At 40.4% G+C, this 24,594-nt stretch overlaps 1 protein-coding gene across 2 annotated transcripts in view; it reads left to right on the forward strand.

Annotated features, from left to right (window-relative positions):
• LOC143035902 (uncharacterized) overlaps nt 1-19,061 on the forward strand; it is a 55,357-nt gene extending 36,296 nt beyond the window's left edge. For both annotated transcript variants that reach the window (XM_076203102.1, XM_076203103.1), the window contains exons 26-34: nt 251-496; nt 1,948-2,099; nt 2,880-5,232; nt 5,666-5,779; nt 6,428-6,595; nt 8,358-8,471; nt 9,161-9,779; nt 11,077-11,132; nt 16,917-19,061. In XM_076203102.1, the coding sequence (XP_076059217.1) occupies nt 251-496; nt 1,948-2,099; nt 2,880-5,232; nt 5,666-5,779; nt 6,428-6,595; nt 8,358-8,471; nt 9,161-9,779; nt 11,077-11,132; nt 16,917-17,051 (3,957 nt within the window). In that variant the 3' untranslated portion in view covers nt 17,052-19,061. The remainder of the gene's footprint in view (nt 1-250; nt 497-1,947; nt 2,100-2,879; nt 5,233-5,665; nt 5,780-6,427; nt 6,596-8,357; nt 8,472-9,160; nt 9,780-11,076; nt 11,133-16,916) is intronic.
• Nucleotides 19,062-24,594: the final 5,533 nt, after the last annotated feature.

The raw sequence follows: 24,594 nt of genomic DNA on the forward strand, positions 1-24,594 counted from the left end.
CGCTCTGCTTCGTTAGTTTCTTTTTTCCAAGTGGTCTACTTTGCATAAGTGAACACACGTACCTGTGTTCTTATTAGCATACATACGTATACCAAAGGCTTTTCCCTCCCTTATAAGGGGGTAGCCAAAAAACAAAGGCATAAAAACCATTCCCACCCATTCCATCCCCATCATACTCCACTCCCCTCCACCCTCTTCCTACCCTCTTATATTACCCCCCCTCTTTTTCTTTTCTTTTTTCTTGCAACAGCTGAAGGGCAAAGAAAAGGACCTTTCATTGTGCATTGAGGAGCTCCAGAAAGCCAAGGAAGTGTTGCAGGCATCTCAGGAGGAGGCTATCGAACGGGCCCAAGATGCTTTAGAAGTGGAGAACCTAGCAAGCCAAGAGGTTTTGAGAAATTTGGAGGATGAACTCGCTCAATCAAAGTATGATATGCAAAGAACCAAAGAAACTCTGAAGATTGTCGAGGAACATGGGCAACAACTGGAATTAAAGGTATATTATTCCTTACAAGATTTGTGATTTGGAGTGCAGGGTTTGATATACATGTGTATTTACCTAATTGTGTTATACAGGAAAGGAGCAATGTTTTTTGGGTCCTGTATCCTATTCTTTAATTTTCTAACATACCTAGACTCAAATTCACGTACAGTTCCAACTTAATATATATCCTTGATTTCCAATTATCATATTTAGATTTGAACTTGTGTATTGTTTGTGTGTGTATATGTGAGAGAGAGAGTGAGAGGTGAAATTATTGTATGATAAAGCAACGGGGGTAAACAGACTCAGGTTTCTGGGCTCCGCAGTGGAAGTGATGTGGCTTGCTGCATTTCACGTGACCCAAGTGTCCTGATGTCTTTAATACTAAGTGCCTTTGGAGAATCATGGGGTATCACTGGAATGACTTCCCATCAAACCAGAGACTGTATTGTGAGACTAGGCCAGTTACCAGCTTAATTCATGAATGTCAACTCTTATTTACATAGGCATGTGGCACATTTCCTTGATCTTGATCCTATTTGCTGGGTTGTCTCCACAAGAGATAACCCTCAATGAAGGAGGCAAAGTGGATGTCCGCAGAATTCATGGTTGAGACAAGTTGATCAAACCTGTCCAGTGTTGTTTGGAATGGGAAGGGCATCTGCATGGAAGCTTGCTTAGCATGTGAGTGAAGCAACACGCTCCCTAGTGTATGCCCCCAATTGATGGCAAAGCTATGAAGTTGGGGACATGGATGACCCTTCATCCATGACGTGCTAAGATGAGAGGGGTGACAAACTGGTAATGAATCAAGATGGGATGAGTGTAGGGTGTGTGTGTGTTTTGACTTGGCCACAACCTTTATAGAAAAGGAAAGGCATTGTGTGAGTGAGTGAGAGAGACAAAAACTGATGAGGGAGGGATTACAGTTCTACTTAGGGAAGAAAAATGGAAGTTGATAGAATGTTGGTATTGTACACTGTCCTTTCCCAGTCACTAGGGACTATATAACCTTCCATAGAAGGGAGGGCTGGTGACCCCAATTCATGAGGAAAGTGCTTCAGATTGGTGGGGGTGGCGCTGCTATTACAAGGAAGGTTATTAGGGTCTGCGTTAACCCCTTCCATACGGTGCCGCCTACGTAGGTGGCATGGGGAGCAAGTGGATACGCGAGGCTGCCATATCGGCGTCTTGATTATATTTATTGTAGTTGTCCCTGCGTAACTGACATACTCTCTAAACTGGCTTCATCACATTTTGTATGGTTACCAAAATTCACGGGTGAAAGAGAGAACGATCGATATAAGCGGTGACTATTTTTTATGATGCGAGTATTATGACGCAACATCGTACGTCTGGCAGCTAATGCTGCCCGCGAGATTTTGGCCCGGAGTGAAGTGGTTTGTGGATTTCACTCATTGCCCAAGATCATTTTGAAGGGCAACTGATTTTTGTCATTTCAGATACAAAGTCTTGAGGAGGAACTGGTACAAGCACAAAAGAGTCAAAGCAGTTGTGAAACCGAGTTGAAATCTTGCAAAGCTGAATTGGAAGATCTGAGGGGGCAAGGAGGAATGCTGCCAGATTATGGGGAGCTTCAAGACAGTGTTAAAAGGTTTGTTATGGGATTTGTAGTTATCCAAGTCATTAGGATTTAGCACTTTTGGTGCCTTGCTATACTCTGTAGTTCAATAGTACTCATCTTAGAAACAGACCTTGTTCTTGGTGCAACCATTTCATGGTATAGGTCAGGGGTGGGGAACCTTTTTGTGCATGAAGGCCACCTTACAATTCATCGTCCCACATAGGGGCCGCACAGAACAAATTATTATTATTATTATTATTATTATTATTTTTTTTTTTCAATTGATCCCTTTTTAGGGTACGGTGTAAGTTTTCCACCCCCCTCCCTAAAAATTCAGTTTAAAAATAATTTTTTAATTTTAAAAATATACATACGTATAAATTTTTTAAATGATTCAAGGTCTTTTAAAAAAGATAATATGTATATCAAAGGCTGCAGAAGGCCGCACTTGATGGCCCGGAAAGTCGCATGCGGCCTTAAGGCCGCAGGTTCCCCACCTCTGGTATAGGTTGTTGCCTCACACTGTGCACTTTTTAGCTCACTCAATCACTTGTGTGCAATTTTGCTTTTTAACATCGTAACCCTAAACATTTTTAGCTTAATACTTATTTCTTTATTTGCCCTCGATAATTTACATGTTTACTTGGTCAAGGGAAACTCTGAGGTTGCTCACATTTTTGTTTTGACTACTGCAAGGTAATTTTATAGTCAGAGGAAACCCCACTTAGTGAAAGGGTTAAGAAATTATTACCGAAGTTTGTGATTACCTGTTGTTATCACTGGCGACCTAATACTGACTTACCTTTACAGGTTAGAAGAAGAGAAAATCAGTCTCGAGAATGGTTTGTCATCACTTAAGGGGGAGCTGCAGCGTAACAACATTAAAAGTGATGAATTGGCAATGATTAATGAAGATTTGTGCTCAAAGAACGATGAACTGACTTGGAAGAATGATCAGCTCATCAGTAGAAATGAGGAACTAGTTAGCCAGAATGAGGATTTGAGATCAAAGAATGAACTCCTTACTGGTCAGAATGATCTTATCAATTTAGAAAATTTGAAAATGTCATCTGCAGTTCAGAGCCATAATACCGAATTGAAAGATCTTGTGACAGAAAAGGATAATTTGGCAAAAGAAGTTGAAGATCTTTCTCAGAAACTAGATAGTGCTTATTCTGCTAATAAAGACATGATCAGAACTCATACTGAGCTTGTATTAGAAAATGAGGGTCTGATGAAAGAAGTGGAAAGCTTAAAAGTGAATGAAGGTGAAAATTCAAGACTGAACACAGATCTCGTAGAACAACTCAAGACCACAGATGACAGATTCCAAAAGCTGTCTGAAAAAATGTCAGAATTAGAGAAACTATACCAAGATCTTTTAAGCGAAAAGGGAGATTTTGAGAAACTGGAAGAAGAGAGGCTGCAAAAAGAGAGAGAATTAGCGGAACTCCAGCAGGTTGCTGATTCACATAAATGTCTCGTGGTTGAAAATGAAACTTTGTCTTCGCAGTTGGACGAAAAGACGAAGGAAATTGCTCTGCTCTCTGCACAGATTGAATCAATGGATAGTGACAAAGAAGAACAAGCAGCGCTTGTTAAGTCGCTGGAGTCAAAGATGAAGATGCAATCATCACAGATTGAGTCACTGAAGGCTGAAATTGAAACCTTATCATCACAGCTTGACGAAAGAATGAAGGAAGTAAATGAACAGTCTGCACAGCTCAAAAAGCAGACAGAAGAGATTGAGTCACTTAATGCAGATATTGAGGAACAAGTAAAGTCGCAGGAGTCAAATAATGAGGAACAGTCAGGTCAAATAGAAATGCTAAAGTCAGAGATTGACGCTTTATCATCACAACTAGATGAAAAGACGAAAGAAATTACTCAACACACTGCAGAGATTAAAAAGCAGGCAGAACAGATTGAATCACTCGCTACAGGTACCGAGGAACAAGCAACACTTGTGGAGTCGCAGAAATTGGAGATTGAAGAGCAGGCAAACCAGATAAAATTGCTGAAGGAAGAAATTGAGGGGAAGACGGAACAGATTGAATCTCTAAAGTTGGAGACGAGTAAGCAGAAGTTACAAACTGATCAGAAGACAGGAGAGCTTGAAAATCTGTTGGACCAGATTAAGTTACTGAACTCTCAGGTTGAAGATAAAACATCACAGATGAATTCCTTGAAGGCAGAGATTGAACAGCAAACATTGCAGATTGAGTCGCAGTCTTCTCAGATTGAGACTCAGGCAAAAGAAATTGAATCACAGGAAATAGAGATTGATCAACATTTATCACAAAGCAAGCTTCAAACAACACAGGTTAATGAAAAAACAAGTCAGCTTGAAGAACAATCCCAAGAGATTAATCAATTAAAGACACAAGCTGTGGAGCAAGAAGATAAAATCAAGGAGCAACAATTACAAATGGAGAAATTAAACATTCAGGTTGAGCAGAAAATGTCCGAGAACAAGATTCAGTCTTTACAGCTTGAGCAACAAAAAGAACAGATCAAGCAACAAAATGCTCAAGTCAAACAACAAGCTAAACGAATTGAGCAGCTTGAAGAGGACATAAGCCAGTTGAAATCGCAAGTGGAGGGACAGAAAGAACAAATAGAAGAGCACACTTCACAGAGTAAAAAACTAAACGTCCAAATTGACAGACAGACATCCGAGTTAAAAGTCCAGAAGTTGCAGCTTGAGCAACAAGCAGCTCTGATTAAGCAGTACAAAGCACAGACAGCGCAACAAACAGCACAGATTACAGAGCAGGGAAGTCAAATTGAAGAACAAAAAGCCCAAATTGAGCTGCATGCAGAGCAACTCAAGCAGCACAAGGAAGAGATTGAGACAAAGGCAGAAGAGTTGAAAAGTTTACAAGAAAAAGAAACGGAACTGACGGAAGACAAAGAACACCTTGAAAGTCAAGTAGAACTGTTGAGTGCTGAAGCAGAATCCCTGAAGAAAACTTTAGCAACACAGAAGATTGGTATGGATGCTTTGCAAGAAATGGTCAACAATCTTGAAGATAAGGTTAAAAAACAGGAAGAAGAAGCAACATCATTGAAGGAACTCTCCATCACGGTAAAAGAAGAGCTCAAGGAAACAAAAGAAGAACTACAGGTTGCTGAAGAAAATCTGAAGAATAAAATTAATGAGGTTAGAAATACAGACAAGTTTATGAATACATTTTTAGCTTTAAATGATTGAAGACATGACAATACTTGAAAAATGTTATGATCAATTGCAGATAGATAAACTACGTGTACATACAACCTAAGGCTTTTTCCCCCTTATAAGGGAGGTAACCAAAAAACAAAGGCATAAAAACCACTCCCACCCATTCCATCCCCAGCATACTCCACTCCCCTCCACCCAGAAGAACTCTGTATTGTTGATGATGTGGATATCTAAAATGATGAATAAAATAAGCATTATGAAGGGGATGAAATGGGTGGAAATGATTTCTATGCCTTTGTTTTTTGGCTACTGCCTGTGTAAGGGGGAAAAAAGCCTTGGTATATGTATGTATTAAGCTTTGATATTGGGTATTAGATTTATTAAAATTACAAAGAAATATATCTTATACCAGGTGAATCGTATGCTGAGTGATAAGCAAGCCCTCGAGAAAGAAGTGACTTTACTCCAAGAAAGTGCAGCGGAGGGAGCAGAGGCACAAAAATTGCTGAAGGAAAAAGAAGAGAAGGTACTGAAACTGATAAGTCTTGTTCTTTATATAATTCATCTGCTACACTATCTTCCCTCGGCTGAATAAATCCTTCCCCTGATTTTAGTGAGAATTAAGCCTATAGAACTCGTTATGGCTGTAAAATGAGTTAATGGGATTGCCTTAGTCTGTTTGCCATGGTGACATTATGAAAGCTTGCTGGCTGAGCAGTTTAGGGCGTCGTTACTTGCGGCGTAGGTTGAAGGAATGGCAGTTCGAACCCTGCCAACAGCGAAGTTGAACCAAGGGCATGGTTCATTCAGTTCCATGCTACAAAGTCCTCTGTAAGGGGCACCATCCTAGCCTCCTGATAGGGGGTAGTTTGTGACATTAAACTATATCACATTTCCTCGGCTCATTCAAATTGTAGTGTTGACTGTCACTGTTGCAAAAGAGTTGAGGCATAAGACGAGTGACATTCTTGAGTCAATGCACGAGGGATAAGGCTTGAGGTAGAGATGTATAAGATGGAAGTGGGCAAGAGGTTAGGAAAGGAAGTTAATTCCTCATTTTTGTGTATGCCTTGTAGTGATTTACTGTTATATTTTCGTAATGGTATTTTGTTATACGATAAGAGTTATTTCTTATTAATCTATCATTTAATACTGCTTGTTTAATTTTCATAAGGTGGAGGAATTGAAAAATATTGTACACGAGTCTCGTGTAGACTTGGAAGCTTTGAAGAACAAGTTTAATTTGACAAGGAGCACTGGGAAGAAGAAGGATGAGGAAATGAATCGTTGTCTCGAAAATATTGAGGAACTAAGGAAAGAAATCAAGAAAAGCAATGAGAAGGTGAGTTTATAATGTATGACAAGATCTGTTCTAGTGAGTAGTAGTAGCTAGTGTTTTTAACAGGTAATATGTATAGGCAGTCATTGATTGGATTTGGTTTAATATTAAAAGTATATATTTATTTTATTTATTTATTTATTTATTTTAAGTAGCCATAAATATACCCTTTGTTATAGCAGTAATAATGACAACTGTTGTTTTGAGTTTTATTGATTTGAAGCCCATAAACCCACAATAACCTGTAACAGTACTTGGGTCTTAATAGATTTCTTTAGAAAGACTCGCAGGACTGTTGTCTGTATTATGGTAATGTGGGTTTGTTTCTGTCACTGATTTGTTGGACATAAGCAGTTGCCAGATGTCAGCTCTACAAGAACACAACTCCCTGTAAGATGTCTGGGAAAACATAGTGATTAATTCTTCTTGGGTGAAAAGGGAGGAAAAATAGTCCAAGATAATAATAAAGAAAAAAGGGTGTCATGCATGAGTTTGTCCACTAGGAGTTAAAATGAAATTAACCACTTCGGTACAGTGATCCCTATGTAGGCTTCATGAGGCACAAGTGGGTAGACGAGGATGCTGGCATGTGTGTGTGTGTGTGGTTTTTTTTTTTTTTCTCCTCTCCAGATTCTGTGAACTGGTTTGATCACGTTTTCTGTTTTGATTATTCCTCAGAGTAAAAAATAATGAGTAATACAGCAGTGTAGTGTGATGAATAGTACATATGGCAGCCAATGCTGCATGCAAGAATTTGTCTCGTACTGGCCAGATTAAAATTGTTGACGAGTGGAAGTGAGTGCATGCCTTGGCTGGCTACCTCTCTTATAAGGGGGAAGAAGCCTATTGGTATACAGATAGAATGATCAAAAGAGAAGCCTGGACCTGGTCCTGAGATCAAGTACCAGCCCCTCAGGGCTGCACCACCAGGTGGAGTGGAGGGTGTTGAAGGGGAAGGATTCTCTCCGCTCTCTGTCTCACAAGACCATGTTTAGGTGTTCACTATTTCTCCTTGCTTTCAATATAGAAAAGTTGATTGACGTAGGTTTAATTCCCTCCCCATCAGTGGGGTACCATAAGAATGTAATATCACAAAGCAGCAACCATAATAAAAGGTTAATTAGTATTTAATACAGAAGTGAGTTTAAAATATTTTGGAATGAGAACCTGCTTGTTCAGATCCAGGAGGCCTTTCTGACACAAACGTTTCAAATGTTGATTTCCATCTCTATTTTCCATATGAACATTGATTTTGGTTTTTGACAAATATTTTGTGTCATGAGGTGAATGGATAGGCTGCAATGGATGCAAGAGGAATGTCTGTTGAGCAAGGAAGAGAGAGTACAAAAGATAGGAGTGAATGGAGAGTGGTTGCATGTGGATGAAAAAATGGTATGGCCCCAAAGGAGGTTCTCGTGTTGATGAAGAGGAGGCGGTCATCATAGAATTAAGCTGCGAAAGTTGACAACCAGCCATGGTTGATTGACCCAGCTGTGGAAGTGCTGTGTCTTGCTGCACTGTCTTTTGACCCATGCAGTGGGGTGCTGGCTAAGTTGGAAGGGACAAGAAATGGGTTTTGGTTAGGTGTGGGATGGGTGTAAGGTTAGTATATTTTTTTTAATTGGACACCCTCCATATATGGTGGAAAGACCTTTTGGTATGTGTATTATGACCAGCATGTTGTATGTCTTATTGTGGAGTGTCTTATCTTTTGATCTCGTATTCATATCTCATTCTCATGTCAAATAAAAAAAATTGTTTTTAGATTTGTGAAGTTGAAGAAGAATTGGCTGAGAAAGTAAAAGAAGTAGAGCATTGGCAGAAGCGGTTCAACACCAAGAATAATGAAACAGAGGAACAGGCTGTTCATTACATTGAAGTAAGATTTTAGTTTATATGCTCCGTATTTATTTCCACCTTTGGTATCCTTTCCCTGTAGGTAGGGGTTGTCAGCTCATCTTAGTTACTATTATTATCCATTTTGCTCTGTAATGAATTTGTGTAGCATGAAAGAGATTTAATGAATAATTAAGAATAACAGCCAGTGAGTTGGACCAAGGGCATGGATCATTAAATTCCATGCTATAGAGTCCTCTGTAAGGGGCATCATCCTAGCCTCCTGATAGAGTTTGGAATGTTAAATCAAAAATAGTAGAGGAAGGGTCGATCCTCTAGGTATGTAGGATGTTTCTTTTGGCTGAATAAAATTATCTTGTGAGAGCCAGAAGAAATATAAAGTTGTACATGATAAAGAGGTAAGATAAAAGGGGAAAATGGATGGGTGTGGAACGGGCAAAGGGTGGGTAACTTACTTGGCTCGCAACTGCCTAAGTAAGAGGAAGAAGCCTTTTTGTGTGTATATAGGTAATAGTGAAAAGGTTAACTAAAATATGATAAACAGGACTGCTCAGCCAGACAGTAGGGAACAACAACAACTGAAATAGGTTTTACATTTTTGCTGCACCCTCAGCTGAAGAAAGTTGTCTGTTGATAGAACAAGTGTGTAAGTTCTGACTATTAATACTGTTGAATATATATTTTATTTATTTATTTATTTATTTTTTTCAGAGTTTGACTAAATGTTCCAAGTTAGAAGACACAAATGATGGTCTAAAAGCCAAGGTCCAGTTACTGCAAGCTCAGATAAAGAAACTTAAAGCGGAAGCTAAACAGGCATCAACCACTGAGCAGCAAAGTTCAAAAACTAAGCCTGAAGAGTCCAAATTAATTGTGACTTCTGCCTCAGAGAAGAAAACTGAAGCGCTAGATCCAAAACCAAACAGATCTCAGAAGAAAGAGATCACGTCGAGTGAGAAGAGCTGCAGCTCGGATGTGGTGGCCTCCTCGCAGCCAGAAGAGGTGATGCACGTGTCACCCAAGTTAACAGTAAGAGCCAACACAAGAAGAGCTACCACAAGGAGATCCGCAGCTTCAGCTTCGGAAAATGAGCCAAGCAAGAAAGTAACAGCCCGAATGACTAGATCAACATCAGCATCATCTGTTGTTGTCAAGAAGGATGAAAATAAAGATCCTAATGCAGTAGTACCTGAACAAAAGAAACAAGAATCTAAGGAATCTTTAGGAAAGAGGTTGTCATCTGTTTCACCCAGGAAAGGCAGGGACGGGAAAAGAACAAAGCATCAAACAACTCATATGCAGGAGAACCAGGAAGACCAAGCCAAAGAAGGTAGGAAACATTTCAGAATGGTATTAAATTTGTAAAAACTTCTATACTGTATTAAGGTTGACTGTTTATTCAGTAATCCTATTATGGTATAGCAGACTATTGCTTCACCTGAGAGTTATGTATTGAGGTATGTCACCTTACTTTTATATCTAAATATTACATCCACCCCTTTATGGATTAGCTAAAATAAAGGGTGATGGATGGGAACGGGTGTATGCCTCGACTTGGCTATTTCCCTTATAAAGCGGAAGAACCCCTTGGTATTAAGATAGATATTTTATCTACCTGGCTACCTCCCCTATAACAGAATGGAATGTCTGACAAAGAGAGGATTACTCTTAGTGGAATGACTCACTTATAAAGGGGAAGCCCTTGGTATTAAGATAGATATTTTATCTACCTGGCTACCTCTTCTATAACGGAATGGAATGTCAGACAAAGAGAGGATTACTCTTAGTGGAATGGCTAATAAAATTGTTTATTGCGTACCTGAGGGAAGAAAGTGGTGGGAGCAAACCAGCTTTGGCTGTTGGGTCCTGCTGTGGTGCTGTTTCCTCTCTTCTGATGGAGGCAATGGGTGAGGGGCAAGGATAGCTCTTCACCCACAAGGACCCAAGATAAAAGGGAAAAGAAATGAGTGTGGGATGGGTGCAGGGTGGGTGTATACCTTGGCTGGCTACCTCTCTTATAAGGGAAAAGAAGCCTTCTCATATATGTATATATGTATATGCTTCTGACCCAGGGCAGTGGACAGGATGCAGGGATGACCCGTCATCCAGGAGGTGCCAAGATAAGAGGGAGGGAGGAGGGTGGAGGGGAATGGAATATATAGGAAATGGAATGAGTGGGAGTGGTTTTTATGCCTTTTTCTTTTTGGCTACCCCCAGTTAGGGGGGAAAAGCCTTTGGTATATGTATGTATGAAAGGAGGGAAGTGTTCCAGTGGAGGAGTGTAAAGTTCCACTTTACAAGGAAAGAGGGAACAAATAGGAATGTAACTTTAGAGGGATCAGTCTGGGAAGTGTTGATAAGGTGTATGGGAGGATGTTAATTGACAGGATTAGGAATGGAGCATAGGGAATAATTAGAGAAAAGTAGTGTGAGTTTAGAAAAGGAATAGAGTGAAAAGATCAAATTGTTTTCCACACAAGTGTGAAAAGGGCTTGTGCTTTGACTCAGCCCCCTTCTGTATAAGGGGGAACGGGCCCTTGGTATGTATACAATAAACCTGTATATTTGTGTGTTTGTGGAAATCTGGTTTGAATGTTACTAATATATATCCTTCCTCTAAATTACAGATTCACAGAAGACTATTAATAGGAAAAGGCCATCAAAATCAGTTGACAAGATTGAGGTAAGATATTTCCCATAGATCTGTTTCTTCTTATTGTGGTCACCAGAATCTGAATACCTACATCCTCTTTTACTTTCCCATAACTATAATAATAACTTCTACTTTCCTCTTCTCCTTTTCTGCATGAGGGGACGGAGAGGGGGGTTGCTGAATTAATGAAGCGGCCTTGCTGTGGATGTGCTGTGTCTTGCGACACTGCTTCTGACCCAGGGCAGTGGACAAGATACAGGGATGACCCATCATCCAGGAGGTGCCAAGATAAGAGGGTGGAGGAAAGTGGAGCATGTAGGGGATAGAATGGGTGGGAGTGGTTTCTATGCCTTTGTCTTTTGGTTACCCCTTGTGTAAGGGGAAAAAAAGCCTTTGGTGTATGTATGTATGTAGAAACCCAACTGAACAGTGGACAGGGAAAGTGGATGACCCATTATCCACAGGGAGTTAACCTCTTCACTTCGGGGCACATCGCACATCTGGCAGCATTAGCTGCCCGACGTGCGATGTTGCGTCATAATAATCACATTATAGAAAATAAATTCAGTGCTCATTTGTTCGTTCTCTTTCACCCGTGCATTTTGATAACCATAGAAAATATGATGAAGCCAGTTTAGAGAGAATGGAGGTTACATAGGTACGACTACAGTAAATATAATCAAGACGCCGACGTCGGCATCATCTTGTACCCAGTTGCTCCTCATGACGCCAACGTAGGTGTCACCGTATGGAAGTGGTTAAGACAAGGGAAATGGGCAATGGATGTGGGTGGATGCATGTCTTGGCTGGCTGCCTTCCTTATATGGAGGAAGACCTTTGACATTTACAGTAAGTCCTCGTTCTATGGTATATATACATATACATATACCAAGGCTTTTTTCCCCTTACAAGGGAGGTAGCCAAAAAGGAAAAGGCATAAAATCATTCCCACCCATTCCATCCCTGAAAACACTCTGCACCCCTCCACCCTCCCTCTTATCTTAGCACCTACTGGATGACGGGTGATCCCTGCACCTTGTCCACTGCCCTGGGTCAGAAGCAGTGTCGCAAGACACAGCACATCCGCAGCAAGGCCGCTTCATTAAATCGGCGACCCTCCTTTCCGTCCCCCCATTGCATAAAAGGAGAAGACGGGGAGAAATCCCTTTGGGCTGCGTCAAATTTTGCTCACACATACTACCTCACCCCCCATCCCCTCGCCCATTCCACCTCATGCATCACGACATCTTCCATATACAACCATTCTCCATTCACCCCTGTCTTCTGTCCTCTCCCTTCCTTCCTCAACAGACATTCCCCTCTTCCCCAAAGCCCCCTTCACCCCATCCATCCACCTCATCCTAGGACGTCCCCTCATGTTCACTCCCTCCACATCTGCCTTCCATATCTCTTTTACTAGTCTTTCTTTACTCATTCTTTCCATGTGTCCAAACCATCCTAATACTCTTTCATCAACCCTATCTCCCAACTCCCTTTCCACCCCTGTCCTCCTCCTCACCTCCTCATTTCTCACTCTATCTAGCCTAGTAACCCCCATCATACTTCTCAGACACCTCATCTCAAACACATTCAAACTCCTTCTCTCTTCCTGTCTTATGTTCCATGTTTCTGCCCCATACAGTGCTGTTGGCACAATCACTCCTTCATACAGTCTCCTCTTAGCATCCATTCCCAAATGTCTATTCCTCATTACACTCTTTAATCCATCAAGGCATTTACTCGCTTCTCTCAATCTACATTCTACCTCCACCTTCACTCCACCTTTTCCTGCCACATTTGCACCCAAGTATCTAAAACTATCCACTTCCTCCAGTCACTCTCCCTTAATGCTCACTTCCAGTCTACTGCCACTTTCACCCCTTGTACATCTCATCACCTTACTTTTACCCACATTTATCTTTAGCTTTCTTCTATCACATACTCTCCCAAACTCTGTCACCAACTTCCTCAATCCCTCCTCCGATCCTGCCACAAGCGCAGTATCGTCCGCAAACAACAGCTGGCTCACCTCCCACTTTTCTCCATTTTCTTTAACCATCTCCAATCCCTGACCCACTACCCTTGCATTTACCTCTCGCACTACCCCATCCATGTATAAGTTGAACAGCCAGGGCGACATAACTAATCCTGACACAAGCTCTACTACTCTCATAAAAACTCTTGACAGCTCCCAGAAGCTTTCCTCCTATCCCATATATTTGCATAACCTCCCACAGTGCCTTTCTGTCTACACTATCATAAGCCTTTTCCAGATCCATAAAAGCCCAAAAAACATCCTTCCCCTTTCCTATAGCTTTCTCACATATCTGTCTTACCACAAAGATCTGATCTACACAACCTCTACCCGTCCTAAATCCACACTGTTCCTCACCAATTACTCCCTCTGTTCCTCTCCTAATCCTCTCAATCAAGATCCTCCTATAAGCCTTCCCAACTACACTTAACAAGCTAATCCCTCTGAATCTACTACATTCACACTTGTCCCCTTTTCCCTTGTAAAAAGGAACTATACAGGCACTCCTCCAGTCCACCATCACTGTACCTCCTTTTTTTTAGACATTCTACATGGCATCCATCCAACCCAGGTGCCTTACCTGCTTTCATCATCTTAACAACTGCCTTCACTTCATCCTTCCTTATTTCTCCTCCATTTTCCTCACTCATCACGGTCATTTTCTTAGCATTTCCCACTGCAGCTATCTTTCCCTCCCTATCCTCCTTCACATTTAGCAACTCCCTAAGATATTCTGCCCATCTTCCCCTTACTGCCTTCTCTTCCATTATCATCTCTCCATCTGCACCTTTTACCTTTTCTTCTCTACTTGATTCGCCTCCTCTTCCCGAAAACCTTACCGCAAATTGAAATTACCGTATACCGAACCCATTATAACATGTAATAATAGGATATGGCAGACATACCTTCTCCCTGCTCTTTCCTCTTCAAAATATCTAGCGGATATCGTATTTGTGAATTTTTCTTACCGTAAATAGAATCGAGGGTAGTAATTACTAAATACCGTAACTGTGAATTTACCAGATAAAGAATTACCGTATAAGGAGGACCCATTGTAGATGGATAGACATGGAAACCCACAGACCCATACTGCCAATGGATTTTGGGCCCTCCCATAGAGTTTGGCAAAATTCTTTGAACTCTTGTCTGTTGTATTAACGTGGGACTCTTTCCATGTCACCAACTGCAAGTAGTTGGAAGAGAGGATTAATGGCCTAAAGCTGTTGTGATATTCTTTAGCCTAAAAGTAGGCAGAAACGATTTTGTCAGCCATGTCTGTTTTTATGTTTCTAGCCAAGGTGATTCAGTTTCACACAGATTAGAGTTTTAAAAATCATCACTTGGTTGAACATCTAAACATACATGATCCTCTCTATGTGACTTGTCATGGTCTGAAAGGCTATTTGTCAACTTGGTTTATGATTTCACATTGTAAGAATGTTTCTACAGTGTTCTTCACTGTCCTCGCTTCTGCTTTGAGGGGATGGCAGTTCGAATCCTGCCACTGGCAAAGTTGAACCAAGGGCATGGTTAATTAAATTTTACGCTACAAAGTCCTCGGTGAGGGGCACTGTCCTAGCCTTCCAATAGAGGGGGAGTTTGTGACGTTAAACCATGTCATCATATTCCTTTACTTTTCTAAGCACTCCTAGTGACTTGCCCCCCCCCCCCAACACACACACATACATACATACATATACCAAGGCTTTTTCCCCCTTCCAAGGGAGGTAGCCAAAAAGGGAAAGGCATAAAAACACTCCCACCCATTTCATCCCTAAATACCCTCCACACCCCTCCCACCCTTCCTCTCATCTGAGCACCTCCTGGATGACGGGTCATCCCTGCACCCTGCCCACCGCCCTGGGTCAGAAGCAGTGTCGCAAGACACAGTACATCCACAGCAAGGCCGCTTCATTTAATCGGCGACCCCCCCTCTCCGTCCCCCTTTGCATATAAGGCGAGGACGGGGAGAAATCCCTTCAGGCTGCGTCAAAATTTACTCACACATACTACCCCACCCCCCCGCCCATTCCTCCTCATGCAGTCACAACATCATCCATATACAACCATTCTCCATTCACCTCTGTCTTCCGTCCTCTCCCTTCCTTCCTCAACAGACATTCCCCTCTTCCCCAAAGCCCCCTTCACCCCATCCATCCACCTCATCCTAGGACGTCCCCTCATGTTCACTTCCCCGCACATCTGCCTTCCATACCTCTTTTACTAGTCTTTCTTCACTCATTCTTTCCATGTGTCCAAACCATCCTAATATTCTTTCATCAACCCTATCTCCCAAATCCTTTTTTACCCCTGTTCTCCTCCTCACCTCCTCATTTCTCACTCTATTCAGCCTAGTAACCCCCACCATACTTCTCAGACACCTCATCTTAAACACATTCAAACTCCTTCTCTCTTCTTCTCTTATGTTCCACGTTTCTGCCCCATACAGTGCTGTTGGCACAATCACTCCTTCATACAGTCTCCTCTTCGCATCCATTCCCAAATGTCTATTCCTCATTACACTCTTTAAACCACCAAGGCATTTACTCGCTTCTCTCAATCTACATTCTACCTCCACCTTCACTCCACCTTTTCCTGCTACACTTGCACCCAAGTATCTAAAACTATCCACTTCCTCCAGTCGCTCTCCCTTAATGTTCACTTCCAGTCTACTGCCACTTTCACCCCTTGTACATCTCATCACCTTACTTTTACCCACATTTATCATACATACATACATACATACATCATACATACTGTTCCACCTTTTCTTCCTCGTCTGCAGCCAGAACCACTCCCATGAATACATTATCTCTTTTAGATACTATCTTTTCAAGGATTCTCTCTCTTTATCTCCCTTCAACTTTGTTTTTGTTTATCCTTGTTCCCTTTATATTCTTCGTACAAATTATTATAAGGATATATCCATCCTTTAAAGGTCATGTAAATTAATTTCCATCTCCTTAACCATAATTTTAATTGTCCTCTTCCTTGCCTTCATCCTCTTCCTCATCCTCCTCTTCCTCTTCCTCATCCTTGTCCTCTTCTTTCACCTCTTCCTTCTTATTTCAACCTTGAAGACATGACCATTTTTAGTTACTGTACTTTTACTGGATGATTAGCTTTTGTATTTGAATTTTTATTTGCATGAGGGGATGGTGGTGTTTGTTAAGTGATTGCCTCACTGTGTCTTGCTGCATTGGTTCTAACCCAGGGCAGCAGGTGGGATATGGGGGCGACCCATCATCCATTAGGAGCTAAGATGAAAGGGAAGAAAGGGTGGTGGTTGGGAGTGAAAGGGTGGGAATGGCTATATTCCTTTTGAATTGGCTACCTCAAAGTCCCCGGTGTATATAGATATGATTTATATATATATAGGGTACCCCCCGTGTAAGGGGGAAAAAGCCTTTGGTATATGTATGTACATATATATATATATATATATATATATATATATATATATATGTATGTATGTAGGAAGCTTGCTGGCTGAATGGGTTAGGGCGTCGTTACTTGCAGTGAAGGTTATGGGAATGGCGGTTCAAACCCTGTCACTGGTGAAGTTGAACCAAGAGCACAGTTCTTTAAATTCTATGCTACAAAAGCCCTCTGTGAGGGGGACCGTCCTAGCCTTCCAATAGGGGGGAGTTTGTGACATAAAACCATATCATCATCATCATCATATATATATATATATATTTATATATATATATATATATATATATATGTATATATTTATAATATGTACTAATTTTTCCGTTGTTTTTTTGCCTCTTCAGCCCAGAAGTCCACTACAGTCGCTCAGTAACAGTCCTCTACGAGTTCCACCTCAGAGAAGAAGTATGAGGAGCAGCCGTTCACAAACCCGACCACCTTCATCTCAGAACCAAGGCCAAGATTGTAAAACCCAGTGAATACATGAGTTAAGCGACATAGGAATTATTTAAGCATAATCTTGTTATAAAATAAAAAATAAATAAAAAGATAAGAAATAAAATCTAAATTCTATGAATATTGTAATAAATAATAGAGAGTGGTCACCTAGGGTGGCATCTTGATGAGGATCAGCATGGAGGCAACTACACAAGTATTATTGTAACATTTACAAGAAATATCCCAATCATGTAATGGGGATTTCGATAACCTGTTAGTTTGTCTTAATTAAGTTTAGCTGTAACAAACATACAGGTTACATGCAACTTATCATGTAATCTTGTCAAGACAACAATAAGTTTTGTATTGGTGTAAAATATAATTTCATTTGGGCATATGGTTGCTGAGAAGAGGGTTGCCCAGGGTGCCAAACAGACTAGTTCTGCCGCCGCTTTAGTATTTACGAGTTTTCATAAGATCTAAAATAGACAGCAACATGATCTCAAATTATAAGGTGTTGAAAGTGCACTTGCAGAGCACTTTTCTTTCAATTTCTTATGAGTTAGGATATAAAGCCAAAGGGTCCAAAAATTTCCCATTAACGTCTTCAGCCCAGAGATGTATTCTATTTTTTTTTTTTTTTTTTTTTTTCTTCTCCAAAATTCTATTCAGCAAAGGGTTAGATGAAAGACATGAAATATTCATTGACTGAGACTAAATTTTAATATTTCTCTCAACTCAATGGCAGCCAGAAATTTTGCGGAGTGCATTTTGATAAAAGAAATGGTCACACATGCCCAACACCTGTGACAAGCTGTGACTTGTTTGTTGGAGCTACATAGGATCTGAGAAGTATCGTGTTATACATGTTTTGAAATGTGTGGTGCTGTATGTACTTGATGTACTAGAAATGACTAATTTGTGGCAGTTGACATCTCATTTGTGTGTTTGAAGGCGATTGTTTCAAAGTGTAAAGGTATGAGGCATTTAGCACGAACATGACAAAGGAATTTTTCTCCCTATAAAAGGGGTGGCTGAGTTAAAGCATATACCCACACTGTATACCTCAGCTGGGAAATATGTATGCTTTTAATTTTTACCACATTAATTATTGTATGGAAATGCTTGTTAACACAACTTTTAATTTGATGACCTCAGTTTAGTGTCTGATATGACAAAGTTGTATAGCATACAATATTTCTTTTGAAAATTAATTCCCATTCAGTGAAATCTGACATGATTTAGCCATGGAAATATTTGTAACAAAGTTCCATTCACTTTATTAGTGGGCTGGCTAAGTTCAAGCACACCCCAACATCAATGACATAAAATCCATTCAACTGCCTTTCCTATTTCATATATAGAGGAATGTGATAAAAAATACTTATTGTCTCAAATTTCACCGACTAGAAACCCACCGTGGCTAACTAGTCTTTGGGCTGTCCCATAGATCTCTGAAAAGAAATAAACTATTGTTTATGTTGTTTATTGTGGGACTTATAGAAATAAGTGAAGGGGAGGAGTTACCAGCTCTCCCTTTGTGAAAAGGTGGAGAAAATAGTTTAAGGGGACTAGTCTGAGGACAGAATGTCAGCCCCTTGGGGCTACACTTCTAGATAGAGGCGAGGATGTTCACGGGCTTTGAAGACTAATAGCAGGGAGATGGTTCTCTCTGATGTCTATCTTGCAGGTAACCATCATTGGTTCCAGCTGTGTAAGTAATCATGCAATGGAACGAGTAGTGTGTATGTCTAATGTGAAATTGTACGAGTGATAAGTGTAGGTTGCTAAAATGATGCACTTCACTACAATTATCACCATTTTTCTTTTTTCATTCATTACTTTTAATTTATTTTAAATTTTTCTTCCTTCACCTGTCCATGTTTTCTAGTGTCGAGGATTGACTGGAACCCTTAGTGAGTGCCTAGTTTTTATTCTTTATCATGTTGATATTAGAACCTTCACTATGTTGAAGGTAAGTTTTGATTGTAGAAGGTTTTGCCCATTTTAGTTGATCAGTTAGTTTTAGAAAATTAAGCAAATAAATATATTTACTTAAGAATTATTATTATTATTGTCCCAAGACAATAACCATCCACACCTCTTTTGCCCTCTGTCTTCTTTCCTTAACAGGCATTCCTCTTATATTCAATGCCCCCCCCCCCAATACTTACAGAGGAAAAAAAAAAAATCAAGAATACAAGCTTGCTGAACTTGCCAAAACTTATGATAAGCATGCATAAACAATCACTTCCCAGACCCCTTCTCCAAATGGAGTGGGGGTCTCCAACTTGATGGTCAAATCAGTCAGTCCATAGTCCCAAGTCTCTTGCAGGAGATTCGTGGAACAAATTTTGTTTTCAATTTGGGGATTGTTACTGTGGGTCAGTGTACAATTTGTTCAATGTCCTCTGCATGATAGTTGGATATTGGGCAGTTTGATTCTGTGACCAGGCCCATTCTTTTAGTCTGGTCTTAGAGGTAGGGTGTCCTTAATGTAAATTTACAAGTATGGGTATTTCTTCTTCCAATAGGACTTTTTCTATGGGGTGGGGGGTGGAGTTAAATGATCTGTTTTGTGATTGGGGTGTGAATATTTATATGGTCATACCATATCCTCGCCTTCCTAAGTGGCCCAGAGAAAAGCAAAAAAAAATGCCAAGATAAGAGGGAGGGAGGGGAGTGGAATATATAGGAAATGAAATGGGTGGGAGTGGTTTCTATGCCTTTTTCTTTTTGGCTACCCCCCTGTGTAAGGTGAAAAAGCCAATATATATATGTACTATCCTTAACATCTAGTCACCCAAATTTATATCCCCTCAAAAAACTCCTTCATTCATAGCCAAATGCAGATTTCCCTGCACTTGTTATTCGTTTGAAGACTGCAACCATTCACAGAAACCTTATTACACCTCCCTTTCCAACTATATAACAACTGCTACATGTTCAGACAATATCTGTTATGGCATAATACATCAACACACAACACAGACATTTCCATTAAACCATTTCAACCGTATATAGATGTTAGGCATCATACCACGCAGTGGTCACCATTATCTTTCACGAACCTACTGGATTCTGTAAAAAAGAGGTTTTGTGAAAAGTATGGTTTTAGCTTGTTCCTTGGCGAAAATGAAGAGATGAATATGTGTTTTTTGGTTGTGGCTGTACTATTAGCTAGGACTGGTAATGATTCGTAGGTTTGTCATTGGTGAAACTGGGAGAATATGCCCCAATGAGGCACACAGGATTGTTGGCTCAAACTCTTAAGTTGAGCAGTAGGGGGTCACTGGCGAAAAGGAAGAGATGAATATGTATTTTTTGGTTGTGGCTGTACTATTAGCTAGGACTTGAAATGATTCATAGGTTTGTCATTGGTGGAACTGGGAGAATATGCCCTGATGTGGCGCACGGGATTGTCGGCTCAAACTCTTTAAGTTGAGCAGTAGGGGGTCACTCAGGTCAGGTCAAACAGGGGTAGCTGCTTCAAACAGTAAGATTGTGAGTGGTTGTGTTTCAGTGATCAGCACCGAAGAGGTACAGTCTCAACACAACAGAATTGTTGCCTTAGAGAAGACTGTTGAAGGCCTTAAAGAAGAAAATCGCGTTTTTCCCTCGAGGAGCCAAAACATGGACGACAAACCATATTTAGACCCTGGGTGGAAAAAGGTGACAAACAAAACACAGTGAGAGGGTAAAAAGCCCTCACCAGACCCGCTTGAATGCAGAAAGTTGTTTCAAGCTCTCATGGGTTTACAAGAAACAGAAAATACAAAAGAAGGATAGGGCAGTCACTAGATCCCTGCCCACAGGTAAGATTTTGGTTGTGGGAGATAGCCAGGTGTGGGATTTAGATAGGACCTTCTGTGACAAAGACAGGAAGCATAGGACCCAGGTGTGTTACCATAAATGGTGTAAAATCCAAATAGGGGGGGTATTTCTAGTGGAGTCCCCCAGGGTTCGGTTTTGGGTCCCTTATTCATTATGTGAAAACATTCCAACTCTAAAATGAGGACCATTGCCATCTGTGGAAATGTAAATGGATTTTTTTTTTTTTTATTAATCTAAAAATATCAAACTTCTGAGTACTTTGAAAATATTTGGATGTAGACTAGGGTAGATAAAACTTACGGTGGTATCACACTAGGCATTTCTCGGTAGCATGCTACTTGATTTTGCTACTTCGTTTGAGAAGAAACAACTTCGGTTACGATATATAATGTATATACAGTACAGTACACCCTCGATATAACGGGCGATATGGGGGGACGGGTCTGTCGTTATATCCAAAGATCCGTTATATGCGAGAGAAATACCAGACAAATCCGTTGTATCCCGAAGTTTGTCCGCTATTAGAAATTAGTAGGATTAGAAATTTTATATATATATATATATATTCCAAATTATAATTAGTCTTGTGTCATATAATGAGAAGCTAAATGAAGGACTATGAGAAGTTGAACTTATACGAATGCTAAGCACATTGTTGGGATGTTCTTACGGAAGTCTAGAATGTTGCAACCGAGGTCGTTTCAACTCGAAGTGGCAAAAACAATTAGCATGCCAGCCTTGTGTGTCGCCATCTTTAGTATATTATTTTAATGTCTCCCAAACCCATTTTCTTCACTTGTCTCAACAAACCTTCCACATTATCGATCCATTTTCCTTAGCTACAATGCTGTCTACCTGCTACTTTAGATGTTGTCAGGCTTATTTCAAGGAGACCAGTTGTCTTGCGGAAATACGAGTAAACTAGACAACAGCTGAAAATATTCTATTGGCAGAAATAATGCTTGATTCTTTGTTCATTATCCGTTCGGTTTTTGTTGCATTATTTTTCTCGATATATTACTATCGAATGGTAAATATGATAAATTTAGCTTAATTATGCTAAATCTGGTCACACTGTTCATAATGGATCACATTTCCTCCTCTGAGCAAAGTGGAGTACAGAATATCTTTTTTTGTTATGTTCAACACCTCATCCAGTACCATGTTGATCCTCTTTTGTTATCGTCTGTCTTTTCACTGTTTTTCTAAACTTGAGCAAGATGCTGTAAACTACAGCAAGATGCTGTATTGACTCATTTATTTTATATTATTTATTTTTGTTATAATTTGTCTGTTTATTATTTGCTTGATTCACATTTATTATTAGTTATATGTCAATTTATTACACTGGGGAACACTCATTTTGTTGCATTTAAAAAAAAACTTTTCTATAGTCAACTAGAGTGTGCTGATTTCAAATCTGAAGTCGGGTTTTGTCTGCAAGCTACAGATTTTATGCAATTTGACATTTTTATTTATTTTTTAGATTTTCGTTATTATAGGAAATAGCAATATCAGCCACAATTCTTTTGTTCACTTGAATCTTAAAACAGTATGAAAGCCATTTCTGTACATTTATTAAGGCAAAAGAAACAGAACATTAACAGAACATCTATCCCAAAGTTAGATTAGCATCCTTCAGAACATCACCACAGCTGATGGAAGCTTATCAATTTCTTTGTGTATTTTTTTCATGCAGGAATTTGCGTTTGTAACTTTTGCGTTTGTACATTTCATCTGGGCAATTTCGTTTAATGCTCCAGCAGTAGTCAGCCATCATACTTTTGTCCCAGCGCCCTTGGTAGCGTTCTTCCATGATCTTTAGGTCTTGGTGGAATCGTTCTCCTTGTTCGTCACTCACAGCCCCCAGGTTGTCAGGGAACTGATCAAGGTGGCTGTTCAAAAAATGAAGCTTGATGCTCATGTTGCACCCGAGATCACGAAAAGCGAGGAGCATTCTGTTCACAAGTTCACTGTAGTTCTCCGCCTTATTGTTTCCAAGGAAGTTCTGAACGACTGCCACAAAGGATAACCATGCTGCCCTTTCTAAAGCGGTCATCTTAGCAACAAACTGATCATCACGAATTAGGGTTCGAATCTGTGGGCCATCAAACATGCCTGCTTTGATCTTCTCAAATGATAACCCTGGTAAAGCTGTGATGATGTGTTGGAAACATTCACCTTCGGTTTCCAGTGCCTTGACAAATTGTTTCATCAAACCTAATTTGATGTGGAGAGGAGGAAAGATGATCTTATCTCTGTTTACAATTGGGTCTTGTATGATATTTGGCATGCCTGCTTCAAGGGTGTCACGAATAGGCCAGTCCTTCTGGACCCAATGTCTGTCTCGTGCTCGGCTGTCCCACATACAGAGGAAACATGGAAACTTGGTGAAACCTTTCTGTTGTCCAAGAAGAAAGTTGACCATCTTTAAGTCTACACAAATTATCCAATTGTGCTCATGATACTTAAATAAGTCCATGACCATTCTCATATCATCATAGTCTTCCCGCAAATGCACTGAGTGACCGACAGGTACTGCTCCATAAACATTGCCATTATGTAAAAGAACACACTTTAGACTGCGTTTTGAACTGTCTAAAAAGAGTCTCCATTCAGCAGGACTATAGTAAGGTACACCCAGTTCTTTGAGAAGCCCTGGGATGTCATGGCAGTAAAAAAACTGTCTGTCTTTTGAAAAGAAGGTCACAAAAAGCTGGTCACGCTTTCTGAAATATGATACTTTAACAGAGTGATCAACAAGATTTCTGCCTTGTAATCTTGATGCCAAAAGCTCTGCTGCTTTCTTTGAAAGACCTAAATCCCGCACTAAATCATTCAGTTCAGCCTGGGGAAGAGGCTTAGGGACGGGGAAAGGTTCAGTGTCTGAAGAACAGTCCTCCGATTGTGAACACTTTTCTGACAATTCACTGTCACAACTGTCTTGCTGGCTTGTATCATGTCCAATGTCTTTATCGTCCAATGAAGGCAAGCCTTTGAAAACTGGAACAGAGTGCGGAACAGGCCGAATAGCTGAGGGAATGTTCGGATACGTAATCTTATGTCGGTTTTTCTTCCCAACACCCGTTGTGTTTACCATGCAGAAATAACAGTCAGTTACATGGTTGGTGGGTTCGCGCCAAATCATTGGAACTCCAAAAGGCAGACCTTTGCGTTTTCCTTTGGTCCAGTCTCGAAGCATTTCCTCACAATTGTGGCACACAACATGAGGAGCCCATTGCTTGTCTTGATCACCAAGATGAACTTCAAAATATGCCTTGTAGGCACGCTTGACGAACGAGGATATGTTACGTCTCTGACGATTGAGTGTGTAGCATCCACATATGTAGCAGAAGGCATCAGGCTTGTTTCTGCAATGATGTCTCATTCTGGAAGCCATGTTTGAACTGAAACAAAAGAAGAATGATCAAAATAGGGAAGAAAAGGTAAAAGGTACAGATGGAGAGTTGATAATGGAAGAGATGGCAGTGAGGGGAAGATGGGCAGAATATTTTAGGGAGTTGCTGAATGTGAAGGAGGATAGGGAAGGAAAGATAGCTGCAGTGGGAAATACGAAGAAAATGAAAGTGATGAGTGAGGAGAATGGAGGAGAAATAAGGAAGGATGAGGTGAAGGCAGTTGTAAAGATGATGAAAGCAGGTAAGGCACCTGGTCTGGATGGATGTCATGCAGAATGTCTGAAAAAGGGAGGTTCAGTGATGGTGGACTGGTCGGTGAGATTATTTAATG

This window comes from Oratosquilla oratoria, chromosome 19, assembly GCF_046742065.1.
Source record: "Oratosquilla oratoria isolate Oo_2021 chromosome 19, ASM4674206v1, whole genome shotgun sequence".
Taxonomy (NCBI): Eukaryota; Metazoa; Arthropoda; class Malacostraca; order Stomatopoda; family Squillidae; genus Oratosquilla; species Oratosquilla oratoria.